The 21,999-nt window shown below is 44.8% G+C and overlaps 1 protein-coding gene across 5 annotated transcripts in view; it reads right to left on the bottom strand.

The window, feature by feature from the left end:
• kndc1 (kinase non-catalytic C-lobe domain containing 1) overlaps window positions 1-21,761 on the bottom strand; it is a 39,562-nt gene extending 17,801 nt beyond the window's left edge. For 2 of the 5 annotated variants that reach the window (XM_031875475.1, XM_031875466.1), the window contains exons 1-18: window positions 21,268-21,761; window positions 16,854-17,052; window positions 13,975-14,033; window positions 11,801-11,947; window positions 10,059-10,176; window positions 9,818-9,957; window positions 8,408-9,028; window positions 7,546-7,660; window positions 7,335-7,406; window positions 7,123-7,184; window positions 6,865-7,023; window positions 5,639-5,716; window positions 5,360-5,447; window positions 4,856-5,048; window positions 3,539-4,239; window positions 3,243-3,381; window positions 1,449-1,729; window positions 110-465 (exon numbers count right to left, since the gene is read on the bottom strand). In XM_031875475.1, the coding sequence (XP_031731335.1) occupies window positions 110-465; window positions 1,449-1,729; window positions 3,243-3,381; window positions 3,539-4,239; window positions 4,856-5,048; window positions 5,360-5,447; window positions 5,639-5,716; window positions 6,865-7,023; window positions 7,123-7,184; window positions 7,335-7,406; window positions 7,546-7,660; window positions 8,408-9,028; window positions 9,818-9,957; window positions 10,059-10,176; window positions 11,801-11,947; window positions 13,975-14,033; window positions 16,854-17,052; window positions 21,268-21,354 (3,615 nt within the window). In that variant the 5' untranslated portion in view covers window positions 21,355-21,761. The remainder of the gene's footprint in view (window positions 1-109; window positions 466-1,448; window positions 1,730-3,242; window positions 3,382-3,538; window positions 4,240-4,855; window positions 5,049-5,359; window positions 5,448-5,638; window positions 5,717-6,864; window positions 7,024-7,122; window positions 7,185-7,334; window positions 7,407-7,545; window positions 7,661-8,407; window positions 9,029-9,817; window positions 9,958-10,058; window positions 10,177-11,800; window positions 11,948-13,974; window positions 14,034-16,853; window positions 17,053-21,267) is intronic. The other 3 variants (XM_031875485.1, XM_031875502.1, XM_031875493.1) reach the window with 2 other exon arrangements.
• Window positions 21,762-21,999: the final 238 nt, after the last annotated feature.

Genomic DNA, 21,999 nt, shown 5'->3' on the forward strand with positions numbered 1-21,999 from the left:
TGATGTAATAGAATCTGATGAATAAATAATGCAGGCTGCTGTTTGTTCAAACACACAGGGTTAAGGTCAGACATGACTCACTGGCAGTAAGCTCCACAGGTCTACCCACCAGTGTTTTCACATCCAGACACGGCGCTCCCATGTGCTGCCCCAGAGTCACTGCGTACTGGATCACCTCAGGGCCAAAGCACTCTTCCCCAAAGAAGGCCAAGGCCCAGGCCGGGCCCGAGCTGAGGCCCGGCCCCTCCGCTCTGGATCCGGGCGAGACGAGTAGCTCCGACACCAGAGAGTCGCTGTCCTCCATGTCCTCTGAGCAGTCGGGGCTCATCTGCTGGTCGCGGGCCCCCGTGCGCCCTTCCTCTCTCCCCGACGGGAACTCTTCAGAGGGGCTTTCATCGCTGCCCCCCGCTGAACCGTGCTCTCCTCCCTCCATGGCCATCGCTTCCGAACTGTCGGTGCTCATGCCTCGACCCGTAAACAAGGACAGTGGAGAGAGAGAGGGGGAAGAGAAGAGAAAGAGACTGAATCACATGGAGATAAAAAAACAACAACAACAAATAAACTGGATGTGTAAAGAAAAAAAACAAGTCACAGATCCAGAGGTGGTGCTGGGGGTATTTGCTGCTAACCCTGTCATGGGTGCACAATGCGCCGCCTGTTTAAATGTTGAACTATCACCATCTCTTTATCTCGAGTATCGTGTAAGAGTCCGATTGTGATCAAGACCACATGTCTACCTCAGTTCAATAGCCCAACAAAAGCAGATGTGAGGGTGTGTTTGCTGAATGTTGGTGGCCACGAATGAGTCCCCGAGGAGGAAAAAAGGAATCTGAAGAGTTCGCTAGCCTGCCTTGGACTCTCATGAATGCGCTTCAATCTTAAGAACAGCATCCAACAGCCAGTCACAGCTTTCATTCAGTCTGCAGCCAAAATGAAGTGGAATGTAACAAAACATCACAGACTGTCTGGGGTTCAATTGTATTTATTTAAATCTGGAACCAGTTTTGAATCTACTTCTCACATGCAAACTCTCAGAAATCCCTTAATGAACCTATTTAGGTAGTTTGCTTCAGGAAGAGACACTTAATTAGTGAAACATGTTGTGTTTTTTCTATTTAACTCAATACAGCAGTAATCAAGTATGTTAACTGTGATCTTTGATCTGAGGGACTTGAACTTTACTTGACAAAGGAGAATGAAATGGAAATACCGCAATTCAGAGGAAGATATTGCAGTTTTTTACTATCCGACAGCTTTAGTTACCAAACATTGTACAGATAAAGATTTGACTTTTTAAATATGATGCACTGTTATGGATTCAATTTTTAAAGAATTAGGTATTATATATTAAGTTTTATTTGTTATATATATTATATTTATATAACAGTAGACTTGATCTTTGCCAAAGCAACAACATATATATTGAGTATCTAAGTCTATATCCATACCTTGAAAGATGCAGGGTTGACTCTCCTCCGATCTTAAATCGAAATCTTCGAGAGCAGCCTCCTCTCCTCCCTGACAGGGCAGGGCCTCAGTTCCCTCGGTACCCTCGGTTCCCTCGATCCAACAACCCACAGCAGCAGGACTGGGCGCGTGAACGTTCCCGTTCAGGTCGAGATGACCGCGCAGGCGGACCTCTCTCTCCCCTCCCCAGGCGGTGGCTGCCAAGGGTGGAGTGAGGGCTGCCCTTTTCACAGCCTTTGATGGAGGCTGCTCATTAGAGCCGCTGCAGGAGAGAGACAACACACACACACACACACACACACACAGCGAGTTCAAAGCAAGCCACGATTAGCACTTATGTAAAGAACCATGGCAATCATATGCAACAGTGTGTGTGATTAAAAAAGTTCACAGGTCAATCTGGAAGATGGCGTGCCAGCAGCGGTTCCTGATTTAATGTGAAAACACAGCAGAACACATCGCAACAACCACCACACAAGGAGGCCAACCAAAGACTCATGTCAAACATCTCGCAGATCACGTGCACTTTACAGCAACCACACAAATCGATCAGCGGAATGTAATTGCACCGGGACAGGACGGCGTCCACTCCGTCTCTCTCGACAAGAGAGGCTACAGTCCTCCCTCCGTCCCCTCAGGGGAACTGGAGCGCTGGAGAGAATAACCGTCCACAGCAGAGCCCTGCGAGCGAGAGCATCTAATTCTAGGCTGTGATGTCTCCCGACCGCGGCGAATTAAAGGGTCGCTCCGCATATTGCCCCCGAGCGTAAGAGCAGGGGCAAGCCGGCTGGATGAAAAGACGTCTGTGTGAACTGACGCCCCCCCCTTTCCCCTCAGCATATCAGTAACAACACAGAAGAGGCTTTGCAGGCATCTTCAATGTTTGCCACACATCCACATCCTCCCCAGCACGAACAAACACACTTCATATCAGTTACAATAGCCACCGTTTAAGCTGCGGGCTTAAGTTTATGTATGAAGTGCTTATTGTCTAAACACTCATTTGAATGCAGTGTATGGGTGTGCAGAGGAGGAGGAGGACAGGTCACGGTGAGCTGGGGCTGGTTCTATTCTTCAGAAACCACATAGGAATACTTTTTTTTTTTTTATCTGACCACAAGCAGCCACATTTGAGCATTTCACTGTTTGGACGTAAGCCACGGCTAATTTATTGTTGACAAGATATCCTTTTTTAATTTAGGGTGATTATTCTGACACCAAAGATTGGATTCATTAGTCAGTCCAACCCCTGAAGAACAGTCCTTCATTTTAAGGATTAAAAACTGATGCGTGAAAATAAATAAAATAAAATAAATAAAATATATTCCAGAATCTGAACTGCTCTATGGATGATTGAGTCATTAAACTGAGTGGAACTTTTCACATCGAGTGATGATACTGGAACTATAGCAGAAGCAGTGTTGTGGCCCGTCACTATTTAATCAGTCTCTGCTAAACTGAACGGCCACTGTGCTGTTCAGTTGTGCTGTTTTGACGTTTGAAAATATAGAGTGGCATATGTTAATTACAGTACACTGGTGCTGAAGATACCTCATTGGCATAATCAGGTACAGGTAGCCTCGATAATTCATTCATATTTGCCTCTCTATGATGTGGGCAGTGATTTATGTCTGAAAAAAAAACTAATTATCAGGTGCTACAATATGTGAATCAGGGCTAACTGTCAGCATTGAATCTGTTTTTATGATTCAAGGAGTAACGGTCTTGTCTGTAAAATGCCTAAATGTCAAATAAATGTCAGAAGTCCTACTCACGGTGAGGACGGGCTGTAGTTAACCAGGCAGTGCAGCACACCCAGCAGGTCGTCTTCCCAGTACAGATCGCTGAACCTCTCCTTCACAACACTGGCAAACGTGTGGTACTGGAAGTCCTTCAGAGAGAAGATGCACTCGCCTCGGGAAAAATGAGAAGAAAACGGATCTTCTAAATGAACATGTCCTCATAACTAAAGGCAAGGATGATGAAGTGGGTCATTGTTTTGTCGTTTCATGAAAGAATGGCTGGAGTGAAGGATTGTGCAGACTTTTAAACTGCATTTAAAGATACATACCCATGGCTATGTCCTCATGTCCATTGTCCAAATGCCCATGAAGTGAAAACTCTCCGCTGAGCAGCTCGATCACCTCCCGCAGGGCAGGGTGGACATTCGGGGAGATGGACTCTGAAGGAGGCTGGTTCTCAGCCTGTGTCCCTGGATTTGTTTGTCCATTGCAAGCTCTGGGTACACCGCGCTCCAGGGGGCTGTCAGAAATGATGGAGCTGCCATTGAAATAGGATGCTGGTGGGCCACACTCCCGGGGTCCGGGCCTCACGGGCGCATTCAGACAGTTGATGAATGGGCCGTCAGCGCTCTCTGGACCTGTGATTAGTCCCTGCAAAGGCTGCGGCACGAGGGAGAGATTTATATCCAAACCGAGGAGAGACTCGGGAGCCCTGACCTGCACAGGCACTAAGGAAAGACGTCCCGTTGTGGGATCCTGACGGAAAAGGTAATTGTTGAAAACACCACGGCCACCGAGGTCAGCGGATAACGGCGGAGGAAGAGAGACTTCAAGACAGGAAATGTCGGGGAGAGTGGAAGCAGAGTTGACTGGCAACTTGTAGCCGGAAGTTGTAGTTATGACCGTCTGATGAACAGGCAACTCCTGAGTATGTAGATCAGGTTTGGTCTGTGCAGGACATGGGTAGTCAGAGTGACCGTGTGGAGGGAAATCGAGGCCCCTTTCCTCCATGTGTTGACTGCTTTTTGTCCTGTAAAATGAACAATCCCTAATAAGCTTTATCCTTTTAAAGATGTGCAGTACTTTCTGAAGGTATAAGTGTTACTGCTCTCTCTTCTTTTAATTTCTTCTTTTTTAATCTTAAAAAAAAAAAGTCCTTGTAAATTTTGCTCAAAATTTGAAGAAACAGGCTTGTTCCCTTTTTTTGCTAAGGTTTATGAGGAGACTGATACCACTGTCAGAAGTTAGTTTGTCAGTAGCCAGATAGCGTAGAGCTTTATAATAAATTATTTCACGCTATTCATGAGCGTGTGGAGCCAGCAGGAAGTCAAATGGCTCAGATGTAGTCCATCAAATATGTCCTTGAAAAGAAATAAGTTGTCTCTTTTACATTTATGCTTTTTTTTGTAAACCTTTGTACAGAGACAGGCTAGCTGTTTCCTCCTGTTTCCAGTCTTTGTGCTAAGCTAAGCTAACAGTCTTCTCGTTTAACTCTCAACAAGAAAGCAAAAGCATATAGCCAAAATGTCGAACTATCGCATTGTAAATGAATTTTAACTAGAAAATGCTTTTTAAAACAGATACATCACTAATACAAAATCAAATTAGAATAGAGATAATAGATGTCATTTTCTTGAACATCCTACCCTTCAATGGCAGCCCCACGGTCTTGGCTCTCCTCCTCCGAGTCCCCCTCATTTGTCAGGATGATGGGGGTGAAGTGTGTGGCGGTGGAAGTGAAGGCCTCTGGGAGTCGGAGTTCCTTGCTGACTGGATAGCTGTGGGGAACAGGGCCAGTCACAGGAGCCAGTCGGCTCTCAGTGGCCAAGGGCACAAAGCCTACACACAGTTACAACAACGCCAGATACAATATCAGTGATATTGTCTCATGCAGTGAGAATTACACAGAATGTGGAAATTAAAAAAGAGAAAGAGCTGCTGGTTTGGCATGATTCCAGTTGAACCCATGCACTTATATCCTGCATCTTCTTCATCATTTTTAAAGACAGAAACAAATTGGCGGTGCCTCTTGACAGCAAGATTCAAAGGGTCTTCCTAATGTTTGGCACATTTAGTGTATGATATACTGCACATTTCAAGGTAAACTACATTGCATGAGGGTCATCCATACCAAAGTAAAGATGTCCTACCGCTGTTTCGTGCAGACTCTTCATCACATGAGCTTTGTTGAGTGTCAGTTGCACTCAAGTCATCTGCATTGCTGGATTTTGAGGCTGGCTGAAAGAAAACAAGACTTGGATTCGTTACAATGCAGAAAGATCCTATTTTACCACGAGAAAGAAACGGGAAGGACATCAAGAGGATGATCACGAAGAAACAGACTGACCCTTGGCATTGAGGTTTGAATACAATAAATGAACACAAAGGGTGAAAATTCATCTGTGGGGAAAAACAATAGGGACGTTTACCGGGTGAACTCTGCTGATGAGGTTGTTCCACACAGCCTCAGCATTTGTCCCTCGACATGATAAGTAGTCACGACAGCTCTGGAACCGCAGGAAAACAAATGTAGTTTCAGTACGGGACACTTCCGCTCACAATCTCACACACACACACACACACACACACACACCAACAATGTCAGAATTACGTTGTGCCCTGAAATAAAGCATTTGAAGGTGAACCGCGACTTTCACACAATTACCGAAGCATATAAATAAATCAGTTGTTTTTTAAGGAGTCCTTTGTTGAGTAAATGGCAGAGTACTTTTACAAATTGGATTCTCTATATTTAAATCACTCGTGTGTTTCTTTCAAACAGGATGCGTCTATGTAGAAAGGTGCTCCTCTCTGAAATTGTGCACGTTGATATGCAGAAATCCAATCAGGCTTTCTTTACAGAGAACTTCTCCTTCAATGAAATGCAGTTCAAAGTGCTTTTAAAGGCAAGACATAAAAGGCAGAATGGCAAAATAAAATAAGGCAGCATTACACAATCAACCCAATGTAAAAGCAGAAAATAAATCAATAGAAATGAAAAGAAAAGTAAAAATGATTAAGAATCCAAATCAGTTTATTCTGAAATGTGCTTTCACTGGGTGCTAAAGCCCAATCACAGGAAATGATGAATAAACATGACATTCTCCGCACAGTTAACACGAGACTAAGGGTATACAGCCTTGCTAGCATGTACAATGTCTTAGTTTTAGTAGCATACAATGTGAGCATGTCAACGTGCTGACATCTATGTATGAAGTCCTGTAATGGGCATCGACTAGTAATAGTAAATCGGACTCAGACAACCGGTGCTATACTTGGAAGAACTGTAAAATGTAACTGTGGTAAGTGGAGTATTTCAAAAAAGTCAATATCCCTCTGCTTCCGCTTCCCTCTATAAATGTCAGCAGTTCCACCCACCTCTACTTCAAACACTGTTTGAGTGTGAGGCACAACTGGGAGGAGATGCTTCTGTTTAAACTGTCAGCCTGTTTGTTCTCCACCAGGTTTTTGTATGCTTTGTAATAAAACCATGAATAAACAAGGCAGAAATATTCATCGCAGCCTAGAACTTAAACTTGGGCCGGGGTTGTGAGGGGCTCAGATCCGGCACACAGGCCTAACCTCTTCTATGTCTATGCATAAAAAAACATCACAGTAGAAACCATAATCACAGATTCAAAATAAAAACTAATACTTTTTTAGCCATGACGATGGTCGGTCTCTCAATGGGCGTCCTCTTTGCCATCTCCAGCAGCAGTCTCTTCAGTTTGCGAGGCATGGCCAGTTTTTGATGAGGTGATAAACTGAACTTGGTTGCAGCCCAGAGAATAGCAGCGACCCCATAGACACAAACCTGAGCCAAGACAGAGGAGAATAGAAGAGGGCAGAACCTAAAAGCAGAGCACATGATTGGTGACAGTTGGTTTTAAAAGATAAATTGAGCCACACAAACCTTCTCAGTCACAATTCCATGCTCTTGATATTCTGGAGCGAGATAAAATGCATCTCGGGATCCTGCAGAGAACACAGAGCGTCAGTAACTGAAGTCAACAAAAAACACTGCTGCCTTATACATACTTGGGTAAAGAGTGCATTTTCTTACAAGATCTATTTTGCATGTAAACAGCTAAATACAAAAAAAAAGATGGAACAATATGAACATACCCATGTTTTTAGGTTTCAGGAAAAGCACTTCTCCCTCGCAGCCCACATGCAGTGTGTCCAGGCACAGATAGGCTAATAATACAGAGAGAAATCAGCTGCACGCTACAATTGCGGGGCACAAAATTCAAGCAACGCCACATATCATTTGCATAATTTTGTAACTCTCCTTCGGGCCAGCCCAAGGTTTAACGAACAAAGTGGTTCAAATCACCTGGAAAGTCGATGTAGGTCTGCAGTGAGGACAGGCAGGTGTAACACAGAGCCCAGAGCTCATTGACCGTCAGCCTCCGTCCACACCGAGTCAGTAACTCTCTCAGAGAGATCCACTGGAGAGAAAACAAAGAACAAGTCTGAGTTTAAAAGAGGGGTATGTTACACTTAGGAGCTTCAGTTGATCCCCAGGTCGGCCCAAGTAGAAACTGCAGTAATCCCAAACTCGACTTCCTTAAAATCTATTTTTGAGGGTTCAAACCTACATCTCCTTTTGAAGATTGTTTTGGTCCGTTACTGTGGTTAACGTGATTACTCTGACTCTATGAGACTTAACACTTTCCTCTGGAAAACCATCATGGCAAACCTATTTAAGACGGCGTGAAGTATCTTAAAGTTTATTCCTGACTTTGGAAATAGGTAGACAAATAAAAGTAGAAAAATAGTAAACAAAACATCATGTTAAAGCTGCTAACTTCCAAATTCAGAGCATATCTATGATCGAGGGACTGCCTCCACACAGCTCTAAACATGGCGACAGCTGAGCCAGTGGCTAGCAGCTAAGAGCGCTAACAGCACTAACAGTGCAAACCAAGGCAACAGTGCTGTCTGAGCTAACAGTGTTTACCTAAGGGGAAACCTGAGGGCTGGCGCTACGCTAATTTAGCTTCTCCTCAAGCTACTTCTCATAGCTTCGCTTTAGAGGAGATACCATGTTTAAAAAAAAATCCAGTTCGGACCAACACCCCCACAACAAGAACCTTTTCATGTTTCTATCGCCTCCTATTTACAGACAGCACAACTCTTTAGTGGGCCTCCGTAACCGCACCAGACACGACTACGAGAAACAATCGCTGTCTAACCTCATCCTGAGATTCTTCGTTGAGGCACAGCATGCTTTTGGTCATGTAGTTATTGGGAATATAGAGGCTGTGGTTCAATGAGCTCTGGTGCTCAGACGGGTCCTGTTCCATTTCCAGCTCCTGACAGGAAGCGCAGGAAGATGCCGAATCCTGGGTGCCGTCCTTAGATTCGCACTCATGGCACCCTTGGATCTGTGTTTCCCCGCTGCACAACGTCTCTGCAGCGTCCTCGTATCCTCTTGACATTTGGTTCCCACAATCCTCAGTGCTGCTGTGTGGGTAAGACTCACAGGACCGGCCCCGGTCGAGTCTTTGAAAGCTGCTGCTCCACATGGACGTGCAGCCCAAGTGCTCGTCCGCTCCTATCTCCGTGAGATCGGACACGGGTATGCTGATATCTCCGTGGGTCGGCGGGGACAGACAAGGGGGGTTGTTGGAGTCTGGGACGGAGCAGGAGCGGTTTAGAGCCCCCCTCGACCTGTTCGGCCTCTGCTGGGCTCTCCTCCTCACCGGGGAGCTGTTGTGGGACCTGCAGTCCAAGTCGTCAGCCAAGATCATGCAGTCTCCTTCACAGCTGTCCATATCCTCCGCCCAGAGAGAGAAATCCCAGCCGCCGCACACCTGCAGATTGAGTTGGTATAATAAAGTCATTTGTTTTGGGTATTTGTGGGAATAATCCTGATTATACTGCAAAAAAAAAAAAGAACGTAGATAAAGGAACCTTGGTCAATTTGCCTATGCTCGAGGCTTTATCAAAACACTTTGAATAAAGGTAACTTAAAGGAAGAAAAGAAAGCGGAGCACCACAAGAGCACAGTGCAGCACACACACAGTTATCTTGTTGTTCATCTTACTCATTAATTTTGCAGATACTTCACAAATACTTCAAAAAAGTGAAGTATTTTGTGGATACTTGGTACCCCATCACTCGGAGACTAGATACCGTTAGTGGAGGAGTGGAGCATCGCACTCCAGCGCTAACAAACGAGACCGAGTTGACCAGCTCACACTGCAGCACTTTACGAAACCCAGTCAGAAAGTGACCGCCAACGTGACCAGTTAGCTTGACTGCCATTTATGTTTCACATTGCATTACAGTGAAGTAAGAGCCTGAAAATAGAGCAATCCGAGAATCGACTTTCGAATTGAGTATCGATTCGTGAAACCAAGAATCGGAAAGCGAATCGTGGGATTCCCAAAGATTCCAAACATCTAGTGGCCTGAATGGCTTCGAATGGCAGATGCGTCATGTTGTAGTGCTTTTTTAAAATGTATTTTACAATTTTTCAGAGGAAATGAAATATCACAAACAGGTGTGCGCCCTTGACAAATTCTGTCTGCTGCTGGCATCCTTAAATGATCTATTCTTTGACAGCAGCAGTTTCCCTAAAGCCAGCGACTGTAACATACCTGCTGCCTGGACAGACCATTTGCTTTAACAGAACTGCCAGCACACAGGTCTTTGGCATTATCAACCGAGCTCGTTCTTTTAAGCAGACATCTGGGTTTGGGATGCTGCCATCTTGCCTCCCAGGAGCCTTCTTGTCCATCTGTGGATGATACAAAGACGGCAATTAGCACCGGGGGAAATCACAGCGGAGACCAAGCGGTGACGCGTACGTTGAGATGATAACATTTTTTTAAAAAGGACCTTGAAAGGTTGATACTGATTCGATGGAGAGCACCCGTCGCCCAACAGAAGACAGTTTCCGGCACACAGCTGCAGGGGAGGTATGAGACAGCCTTGCTTCAGCCAGACAGAGGACGTCCTGTGGGAGTATTACACATGTCGGTTTGTACGATAGAAATGATTATGTTCTACATGCAGACAAATCTGTCTTGCTTTAAGAAAATGATTGTATTGTATTATGGATGTCCACTGGATTATTCACATATTTATTGCCATTATGAGTTATTATTTTCTATAGATATTGTGTGAGTTACAGTGCATTATTTCACAGTTTTTGCATTTGTTACAGGGTAATATTTCCTTGATATAAATGCAATTTTCTTAATTTATTCATTCTGCATACTGCATGAAGAATTCATTCAGAATGAAACCCCTTTAACTTGTATGGGGTGTCTTTTGCTGATTCTGCGTGTGCGTATGAATATACCGTACATCCAGGCTTGTATTTCGTTACACGAAATGCCTGACGAAGGTCGCTTGTCGAAAATATTGCTATTCAACAACTTATACGTGACAGTGTGCAAGAGCTGTCACGTATTCTCCTACACACATTTCATTAATTACCTCTCTGTGTGAAGAAAAAAAGATGAGAGCACTCTGTGAAACCTGTAACGCGCTTCCAAAACGCACCACTCTGCTGAGGTAAATTATTTCAGACGTTATGAACCACAACCATCATTTCCCTTTAAGTCACATAGTTTCAAGTCACGTAACGATCTAGTGCTCTTTGCTTTTGCATTTTGTGAGGCACTCACTTGTTGATGACAGGTGTTAAATCTATATCAATATAAATCTGTGCAAATTAGTTCATCTAATAGTCATAAGACAAAAATAGACATAAATCAATGCTGCAGCCATAATTACAGTAAACACACGTGTGATTCTACTTGTGATGCCGTGCTGTACTGGGATATATTCTATGGTCTTGTTGTGTAAGGACATTACCATTCATCTCTTTGGGTCCTGAATCGGACTCTAAACGTAAATGAATTCATTATATTTGCCAGACCTTTGGGGAGTTCATGCGTTCTGTCGTGTGTGTGTGTGTCTGTCTGTCCACAGCTGATCTCGCATACTACTGGACCAATCTGCCTGATACTTTTTTCGCACATTTTTAACTGTATGCTCAAGGACCTCTCGTGGTTGCGGTGATTTACACTTTTTAAATAATTTGTTTTACTCTTTCATACCGTCATTGACTGCTGACTTCTCACTCTTTTTCAGCAGCAACGACTGCTTCAGTAGCAAAAGGCCTTTGTCGTGGCTCAAAAACTGACATCCACAGAAAGAATTGGTTTCATTCTGAACTGGAACATCTGCAGATTAATTCCATACCCGGTATGTTATGATCCATTAAACTCAGATGAAAAAATCCCTGTTTGTTGTTATCTTGGCCTCCATCTTGATTGTAAGGGAGCCAAGAGGGACAACTGACTGTGATTCAACTGTTCTTTGTTTGGGAGGGGAGAGGGAGACACCTGGTGGAGATCTGTTGTTTTCATGCAATCCCACTTGACAATTAATCGAATTTAAAGCTTAACTACACACTCACAATAACTTTATTTCAGACACTGTACTTCTTTTTCTTAACTGTATACCATGACAACACTTCTGCTGGAGTGAGATCTCTGATGATCCAACCCTTTTCACACCTTTCTATGAATCATTCTGGCAGTTCAGAAGAGTCAGCAGGGTGCCAGTACCTGCAGGAGAGGCCTGTGCTCGGGCTTCTCCTCCTGCATCTGCTCCAGCAGCTTCTGGATTTCTTCCCCCAGCTCGGCTTCCAGCTCCGGCTCGATGACAAAGTTCAGTGCTGCAGAGAGCGTAGAGCCCAAAGAATAAACATGGCCCTGCAGCCGGGTATAAAAGGAGGAGAAAACACCATGATCATCATCATCATCATCAGGAAGCAGCTGCAGCTGTGATCTTACAGTAAGTACAGAGATCAGTCTGTGAATGACTATAGAAAACGTTGAGAAAATACAGGATCTTGTTGCCATGTTGGGTGGTAATGGTCATGTGTTTGTCCATACTCGGGACAGAGCTTTGGTTTTGCTTTGCTACACTGACAGTGGACATTATGGTCAGCTCTAAGGCGGCAGCGGATTTCAACCAGGTGCTTCTGAGTTCACGTCGCAGACGCTGCTGTCACTCCCAACAATTGAAGCGGACTGCACCCGTACTTATGTGGTAAACACATGTGCAAGGCGGATCCCAGTGTGGGTCACCAAAAATAGAAGCGCGAATACTCAGCCGAAGGCCTGAGCTCCTGTTTTGCTTACATCGTTGCTTTGGCCGTGAGTAATATCTCCCTTCAGAAAAACACATTTGAGAAAAAAACGTGTGAAAGAAGAGGAGACATGTTTCTGTGTTTCGACAGACAGCCAAATTAGAATGCACAATTTATTTTTAAAATGTTGTTACATAAGTCAGCTGTGAATTTATTCCTGTTATGGTGAGAACAGTGACACCGCTTACTGATGCTGCACAGAATGCCGTCGCATCAGAGGCAGCAAAAAGACTCATTTCAAGACTGCTCCTTTCATCCAGCAGACACAGATGTATCGCAAAGTATCTAGAGATGAATGTAAAGGTGACCGAGGTCCACTCTGGAATACTGAAGGAGCATACATTATATCTTTGAATTATAGTCCTCGATGAAGGATGCGAACTTATCCTACGAGTATATGTCATCGCCTCGCAGTTACATGCCTCCACCAACCAGTCATGTTGCCGTTTACATCCATTTCTGTCCAAAATGTCATCCCTTCATCATTTTATCCTCTTAGACATTTGTGTGAAATTGTCATAATTATCATATCATTTGTTGAGACATGTGTTTTGTGTTCAATTTAAAGATATATTCCCTCAGGTCGTCCCTGAGATATCACTAGAATAGGACAGACGGACGTCACCGGCGCGGAGACAAAAAAAGGACCCAGTGAGAGAATTGCAGCAGCAGAGACAATTTATATACATTGTACTACACAGGCACACTCATACATAGAGCTGCAGGTATATTCTGACTCATCATGATGTATGTCAATACACAGATCCACTAGAGGAATTCAGGTTTCAGTACCTCACTCAGAAAAGTTACAACAAGGTCCTTCTCGTGTCTCACAAGATACAATTTAATTTTTTATACTATATTGATCCCTTTAAGGGGGAAATTTGTCTTTGCATTTGACCCATCCCTGTATAGGGAGCAGTGGGCTGCCAATGACAGGCGCCTGTGGTTCAGTGTATTGCTCAGGTACACGTCTACATATGTCGTCCCAGTCAAGGATTGAACCATTGACCTTCCAGTTCCCAGACAACCCTCTTAACCCAGTGAGCCACGGTCACCCCAAATGAGTGACTACTAGAGAATAATTCTGTTTATTTCAACTGAGGTGTTATTATTGTATTGTGGCCTAACGTTGGTATGTTCAGATACGTTGATATCTCTTATAACCTCTAAATGTAACACTTGAAGCAGTTCAGCACATCTGCTGAGGTTGAAAAGTTGTGTGTGCACAACTACAGTAGGTCAATTCTTTTGTAATTAATATTCCCCCATGTAAATAGAACTTTACAAACCTGACACGCATTAATTACAGAGAGAGAGAGAGAGTAATAATTAGACCTGATCTAAAATCAGAGGTGGAAGAAGTACTGTTTTAGGTGGCAAACCGTGCATGATTGAGTGCTGCTTCCACCTTATTCCACATTACCAGACAGAGGTGAGCTCGTAGCTGAATGTTCGCTGGCGTATGTGGGGAATTTCTCTCTCAGCAAACATCGCCACAGTGCCTGTGACTGCGTGGTGCATACTGTCCCAGGGGTGAATGTGTGCACCAGGTTCAAATCTATGAGCAGATCTGGCCTCTCTCACCTCGAACGTGCTGCCCGTGTTGTCGAATTCAGGAGGGACAAAGCAGCCTTCTGGATCATCTGCAGGGATCAAAACATGGCAATTAATCAGCACCATTAAAGACGACAGAACAGCATGCAGCATGTCATCGAAAGGGAACGAGCAGTGCGCTGGCCATTTGATGCGTAGCCATGTCGGTTCTGTACCGTGACCCGTTCTCGCTAAGCCTCCACCGCAATGAGATGCAAATCAGAGGGATGCGCTGAACCACAACAGTCCAGTGAGCTGGTGCTGCCGTTTCCCCCTCATTTGCCTAATTCACACGTCAGAGATAATCCCCGGCGAACAAGATCCGCCGATCAGAAGACGGAGCGGCCTCCTCCTCCTCCTCCTCAAATAGGCCACTGCTCAGACCGGCTACAGGAAGGACACACAGACGCACGAAAACACCACCGCTGACATGCACCCCATCGGCTGGACTTATAGGACGAGAGAGGAAGAGAGGCACGTGGAGACAGAGGGAGAGAGAGAGACAGAGTTAGAGGAAGAGAAGGAGAGGAGGAAGGGGAGTAAAGTGGGTCATGACAGATCTGGGTTTGTCTGCTGGAGGGATGATGGCCTCACAACACCTCCCAGGTGTTGTGAGGCCGATCTCCTTTTCTCCTCTCCTCCGGAGCCTTTTTCTTCTCATCTCTGCGTCTGTTTCTTTCCTCTCCAATCCTTACAATTCCTCTCCTCGCCTCCTTTCTTCCCTCCACTCTCCTCTTTTCCTTACTTGCTTGTTTTATTTCCTCTCTCCTTCTCTTTCTTTTCTTTCCCTTCTTGCTCTCTCACCTATTTTCTTTCCTTTACTATTGCATCCTCCCCTTTTTCATTTCCTTTATTCTCTCCTCATCTTTAACTTCCTCCCCTACTTTGCCTTTTCATTTCATCTCCTCCTTTTTCTCTTTCCTTTTTTCCTTTACTCTCCTATCCATCCCTGCCTATTGCTCTCCTCTCCTCTTTCATTCCTCTCTTCTTTTCCTCTCCCCTTTTTCATTTCCTTTCACTAGCTGTCCCTACTTTTCCTTTCCTCTCGCCACCACCTTGGCACCTTCCTTCCATTCATTTTCTTTCCTTTGTCCTTCCCTTTCTCCTACTCTCCTCTTTCCTATCCTCTTCTCACCTCTTTCCTTTCCTCACAACTTTTGTTTTCTTTCCTTTCCTTTCCCCTCCTTATCCATAACCTCTCCCCCGTCCATGTTCTTTCCATCTCCAAAGGTTCAATCAAACAAGAAGGAGAAAAGGACAGGCAGGAGTAGAAAAGGAGGACAAGATACTTCAGCATGTAGTGAGGAAGAACTGTGACACGGTGAAATGAGCAGTGAATAAGCAAAGAAGAAGAAAAGGACAGCCGTTATCAGTGAGTCAGTTGCCTCCGGGGTGATGGAGAGAGCTCTGTGAGTCATGTTTGCCTACTAGCACAACAGGTAGCATGAGCTGAGCACTATTCCTGATTCAACACACTTTCCCAAATGGGCTGATCACATTACCCACACGGCACAGAGGCCGTTCATTCAAAAAAAAGTGGAGCTGCTCGCGATGCTAAACCTCCGCAGTTTGTCTCGGTCATCATTGTGTGAAAATCATCGGAGGACATTTTGTTACTTTGCTGCTATGAATGCAGTTTTAATTAGCTGAAATGAACCCTATTGATGAGTCGTTGTGGCAACGGCCCCACTCACTGAGATTCATCACCACAGTCCCTCAAGGTCACTCTATTGTGCCTGTTTGCGCACGAACACGGGGCCGCGCGCGTTGGCTTGAAATGTCATGACTGATGCACAAAGAACTCAATAAAACGAAATTAACGGGGAAAACTGTGCTGGGCACGGAAGGCGGAGAACGTAGAGTTTTGATTAATGATATAGAGATGCACCGTGTACTGTGGGCACTGCATGTGGTTTCTCTTTCTATTCACAGGATGACTCACGGCCCGATCCGATAAAGCACGAACACAAATGAAGCTGCGAAGGGTTTTAGCCGACAGAGTCACCGAAGTAACTCTCCAAAGTGTCTCTATCACTAATGGAGATTTGTGTGGATGCAACATTTTAAAGGGAAGTGTATGTGAGCGCAGGTTGCCTGCTGATAGGCTAACCAAGGCGTTACCGCAACAACGATCCCCCTGGCAACTCTGACACTGTTGATTTGATCAATGCTCATCAATTATTATTTGCCATCGGGGCATGGAATAAGTGTGTGTGCCACAGTGCTGGTGTTGGTGATGAGACACAGAGCGAATGAGAGGGGAAACGTGGAGATAGGAAGGATAAATGGAGATAAATGGAGAGAAGAGGAGAGAGGAGAAGAGAGAGGAGGGATTATAATTCATTGGATGTCGCGGGGCCTCACAGCCCTGTGAAGGAGAACTACGTTGTCTGCGCAAATCAGAGCGGACCTCAGCAAAGCCCCCAGAGATCCAGTGAGACACTGATGTATTTTCAAGCAGGAATTTGCTCCTTCAAAGTGATACAGATCAGGGCATCAGATCGCTGAAGAGAGAAAAAAGAAAAGAAAAGAGGCCTCCTCTCTGGGCTAAACAGAGCTGAAGCTGCAGTTAGGGGCCAACTTCGCATTAAAACCCTGCAATGCAGTTCTGATCTACTCTGTTCTGTCTTCTGGTTTCTAAATGTTCCGGCATGAGGAGATATCTGTGCCACGAAAATACAAATAATATTGAAAAAAAAACACGTCACCAGTCAGCTTGATCAGTAGCATGACAGAAGTCATACCCAGAATATGATAAGGATATATCATGCAAAAAAAAAGGTGCAAATCAAAGGGTATACAATGTCTGGAAAGTGGTTTCATTTTTGCACAAACACATAAATGACAGCGTGTCCGTGCTGACGACTCACCGCTGAGCTGCTCCATGAAGCACACATTCCCGTGGGCGTTGAAGGCCAGCGTGTCTGGTGTGATGCACAAGGTGTGGAAGAGGTGGGAGGGTCGGATGCTCTGCAGCGCCAGGACGCACTCTGCACACACTGCCCACACCTCCTCCTCAGACAGACAGCTGTCCCGCAGGGACAGGATGTCTGCCAGAGACACGTTCTCCTGGGGACAGAATACACACACAAGAATGTCCAGGTAAGCTCACACAAACACGTGGTTCAATCATAGACAAGAAGTGGATGTAGTCGCCGGGACGTCGCCCATTGGTTTGTGGACAGCCGCTTTGAAGCCTTGAGTTTGGAATTTCGGCCGTCGCCATCTTGGTTTTGTGCAACCAGTAAACAGAAGTGACCATATTTGGACTGCAGAGGCGTGACGCCGTGGCAGAGATCTGTCATTCTTAAGGTAGCCACGCCCTAAAGAATACCCTGCTTTATGGTCTATTTTACTCTAAATAGACCATAAAGCTAAACTAAATGAACATCATGCTGTATTGAAGAAGACTTGTAACTAGAGATTGAGACCATAAACTCATGTTTACAATGTTTACTAAATAAATCAAGTCTCATAGACTTCCAAACAATCAGACTTCTTTCTGCAACCAGAGGAGTCGTCCCCTGCTGGACATTAGAAATAATGCAGGTTTAAGGCACTTAATTCATTCACCTCATTGACTTCACTTTTCAGAACCAGAGGTTGCCTTCTAGGTTCAATACTTGTGTGAGGGCAAATGTTAATGAGGATTTATTTTCTATTAGCTTGTAGCTATTTAGCTAGGTCGACCAAACGCTGTTGTCTTAACAAAATAGAGGACAGAAGGAGGCAGACGGCACCACCTAATTAGGGCTTTACCTACATAGCCATAAAAACTAGAAACTTCCAAGTCAAGTCTAGCCAGCCGCTTAAATATTGTACTACTTTAGAAGGGCTTTCAATGTGGCGAGGTTTCTCTGCAGAGCATTTCATACTTTTTAATGCCCAGCAACAGAGACGAGAAGGCAGGCAGTTCCTGTTTCCCTCCACTCGTTGAGCGCCTCAAACGCACCACCAAACAAGAGTTTTTCAAACCAGTCCCTGCTTTCTGCTGCGCTTCAGTCAGCCAACTCACGTGGAACGGATTCATTAAAATGTAAATACAGCGTGTGCAGAGTTAAAGTTTGCCGTTAAGGCTCTGGCCTCATCACTCTCTGCAGCACAGAGGGGCGCTGGAGACAGATAACGGAGTCCCACCTGAAGCCCGGAGAAACTAGATCCTACATGTGGATGCTGGGTACTACAGTTATAACGCAATGTTATCAGTAGCAGCAGCAGCGTGCCGGCTTATACGGAGTGCCGTCTTGCAAAGATACAAATAGGGAGATAAGGAAGCCAAATGGGAATGTCTGTATTGGGCTAATCCTGTGAATTAAAGGTGCCCCGTGGAGACTTCTTATAAACAAACAAAAGTTGTGTTTACATTCAATATTACTCATCAGAAAAGCATTGTGCGTATCCCTGAGGTCTAACAAATGTGCTCAATGCATTTGCTCCGTCATAAAACATTTGCAAAGCTAATCTGGAGCCATGTACAACCTGAACACTGAATAAGACGTTTTCAGGCATTTCAGTAATTAACTTTTAGGCATTGAAAAAAAACTGTGGAAGGGTTAAAGACAACTCTCAGACCGGACAACGCCGTGGTAGCGACCTGTCAATCACTAAGGTAGCCACGCCCTAAAGTATACTCTGCTTTATAGTCTATTTGACTCTAAATGGGACCATCATTTACTAAATAAACATCATGCTGTATTGAAGAAGACTGAGACCATAAACTCGTGTTTACAATGTTTACTAAGGTAATAAACCAAGTGAGAAGTAGAGTCATTTTAAATATCTGACAAATCAAGACATTTCTCATGTCATTTATGCAAAAATACTGTAAAATACTACCAATCATTGGGCAATATGGCTCAATGACAGGAAGCTTCTTGGTCTGCGTTTGTAGAGCGATCACCTTTGGTTGAATGCAGGTAAACAGTCTGTGTGGAGAGCAAGGGAGGTGGAGGACCTCGTCAACCATTGGCTATCATCTGACAAAGATGTAGCTTTTCATTAGCTTTTTTTAATTTATTTCTCTGCAATCATATGTCGATAACTGTTTATAGAGATTGGCCAAAATGTCATCTGGACGTAAAACACCAATAGCCTACAAAAAGCAATTATGTTTCTCTCAAGTTGCTAATCGAACTGCTAACAATTCACGTACACACGGAACACACGGAAGAAGAAAGAATCCCTGAAATATTGGTCGATGTCCCCAGAGGCTAAAATGTCGTCAAATCGATAGCTGGTGTGTTCTTGTTTTCTTTCCTATTTTACTAAATTAAAACTGACATGCTGTTCACTGTAATAAATATATCAATCAAGTTTAAACACAGGATCACTGGTCACTGGAAATGACCTCACCACTGGAAGATGACAGCGTGAAGCACTGACAGCAACGCTACTTTTTCGGGAGTCATCTTCAGTTTGAGAAACTGTTGAATACCCCTGTCACATCAAGGGTGGACCAAACAGCCCCTGCAACAACCTGCTCACCCTGCTGCCGTCTGGCAAGCGATACAGGGAAGATCTGCTGCTGCACCACCAGACTTCAGACCAGCTTCTGTCCTCGGGCTCAAGGAGACGCCTCAACTCATCCTCCACAAAAAAGACTTTTCCTCATGTGGCATAAAGGGACTTCAACTGCATTTTGTTATGCAACCCTGTTTTGTAGAATGACAATAAATTAACCTTGAAAAGGTCTCAACAATAGTCCTGAAACAGTGCCCTCATTTTGATACTGAATTGCTACTTCAGTATAAGGGTATTTGATGCACAAAGTACATGACAACCTGCTAACACACACACACACACACACACACACACACACACTTTTTAAGCCATGGAGTGACTCCACACAACCCGCATGCCATGAATACACTGCATCGTCTGTGATCCACTATTACCAAGTGGCCCCACTTATCCTGGCAGACGCGGTGATCTCAGAGATTCCACGTGGCATCCGGCATAATGCCGCGGTCTGATCACGACAGGATCCTCTGTTCCGTTTAGCGAGTGAACACAAAAGCTGGCCTTGACGCAGACAGATGGCTGGAAGAGGGGAGTGTGTGTGTGGGGGGGGCATCACAAAGACGCAACTGTCAAACACTATAATCATAACCATGAACTTCTTTCTTCTTCCATGGCATTATTTATGTCTATCTCTCAACTGGAACTTATATCTGTACTCTTAACTGTGTCTATCCGTTTTGCTCTCTGGCTCTCTTGTGGGTGCAGCAGATTGTGAACAAAGCATATGGAGGTGATCTAGTGGGGTAAAGCATGATTACAGGGCAGAAAAGTGCCACTAGAAGCAGCAGCAGCAGCAGCCCCATAAATAGAGGTTTCCCTTGAGAACAGTGCAGAGGGAAGTTAGAAGTCTCTCTCAACCCCCCCCCCCCAAGTTAAATATGCTGCCCTATATAAGTTTGCGCCTGAGCTCCGAGGTTGTGATGAGCCTGGTAGAGTTAGTGGATAGTGGATGTGTGGTTTGACTGAAGTTCCTTACACTTTCAAAAGTACATCTACCCCAGCACTGTTTTGAGTATAATTCGCTTGAGTAAATACATTTTATGTTACTTAATGCTTCAACTTGTTTTTTAGCTTGCGGCACTTTACAAAAGATGAGATCTCTGGTTTGGGGCCCCTTGTCACATTCAAGATGTTAACGAGGGGTTGAGTGGTACGTGGTTCAATTTCAATAGCTGTTCATGGCTAAAATGGCTACAGCTATCTAATATTTCACCAAAAGGCTAAGATTCAGTTCAAAGCCCAAAGAATGAATGCAATTGTACGCAGCAGAACTTTGTTTTTTCTTCTTTGCTGCTGCAATACTCATCTCAGGGGCCCCGTAGATTAATCTGGAGACCTTCAGAGGGGTCCCACCCCTACAGGGAACAACAACACTAAACTGAATACAGTATAGTTACTAAAGTAGGCCTACTTTTACTAAATACATTTTTGCTTATACTTCTGTAGACTTTGACTCAGGTAGACTTTCAAAAACACATAAAATATGAAGAAGAATGCAGCGTCGGTGTCATTGCCATCTGGTGAAGACACGGGGCATGGACTCACAACTTCTAAGTCTTCACACAGCTGAAGTGCTAATTATATAATGAAATAATGCTATTTAAACCCTCTGCAGTTTGAATACGTAGGCTGTCGTGGTTTCTGAAGGGGGGAGAAAAACCTCATCAGTGGGTCATTTATTAAACATCATGTAATCTAACCAACCAATAAATCCCAAAATGTGTTAAAACATTCATGTAAAAATAAAATAAAAATGTGCCTCACCTCATCCTCCAGCAGTGGGGGGCAGATGCTCCAGGTCACAACACCCGTCTCTTTCCTCAGTTTTCCCCAAGTATGTAAGCGCCTCATCGCCCCCCCGAAGTCTCCATTGCGGCCACTTTGGGTTCCCTCAAGCAGCAAAGCGAACGTCGGCCCAGACAGCGTTGTCTCCAGTCGACCCAGATAACATTTCCCTGAGCTCTCTGGGTACAGCGAGCACACTGCAAACCGGGGCGCACTAACTACTTGCTTGCTGCAGTCGCCGGTCAACTGCGGGGACACTCAGGGTCCAAAAGCGGCGCCGGAGAAAACGGGGGAAGCACGGCAATGCGCCTGAGTCGACCGGGAGAAGGCGGTGGCGGTGTTGGTGGGTGCTGGTCGGCGTTTTGAGTCTGTCATGACTACTACACCTCCACGGAAACAGACGACAACACCGAAGGGGGGATCACGAGCTGCAGCTCCGTGGATCCTCCCCTCCCAGTGGAGGAGCCCGGTGCTGGCAGAGCGGAGTGTTGCTGCCTGCATGCTACAGTTGGCTCCACGCCCCCGCGCACAGTGCAGTTTGTTTGAGTGACTCATATTCAACACTTGAGTCATTATTTTCGATTTTATTTATTGGTTTATTTGGTTAGGCACAGTGCACATTAATAAAGCAGTCCTGTAAATGCGCCAGAGTTAGCCAAGAGGCTATTTTTCATCTGTAGTCCCAAGGCGGATGTTACAAAGTCAACCTAA

Source organism: Anarrhichthys ocellatus, unplaced genomic scaffold (assembly GCF_004355925.1).
Source record: "Anarrhichthys ocellatus isolate YVR2014 unplaced genomic scaffold, GSC_Weel_1.0 scaffold3, whole genome shotgun sequence".
Taxonomy (NCBI): domain Eukaryota; kingdom Metazoa; phylum Chordata; class Actinopteri; order Perciformes; family Anarhichadidae; genus Anarrhichthys; species Anarrhichthys ocellatus.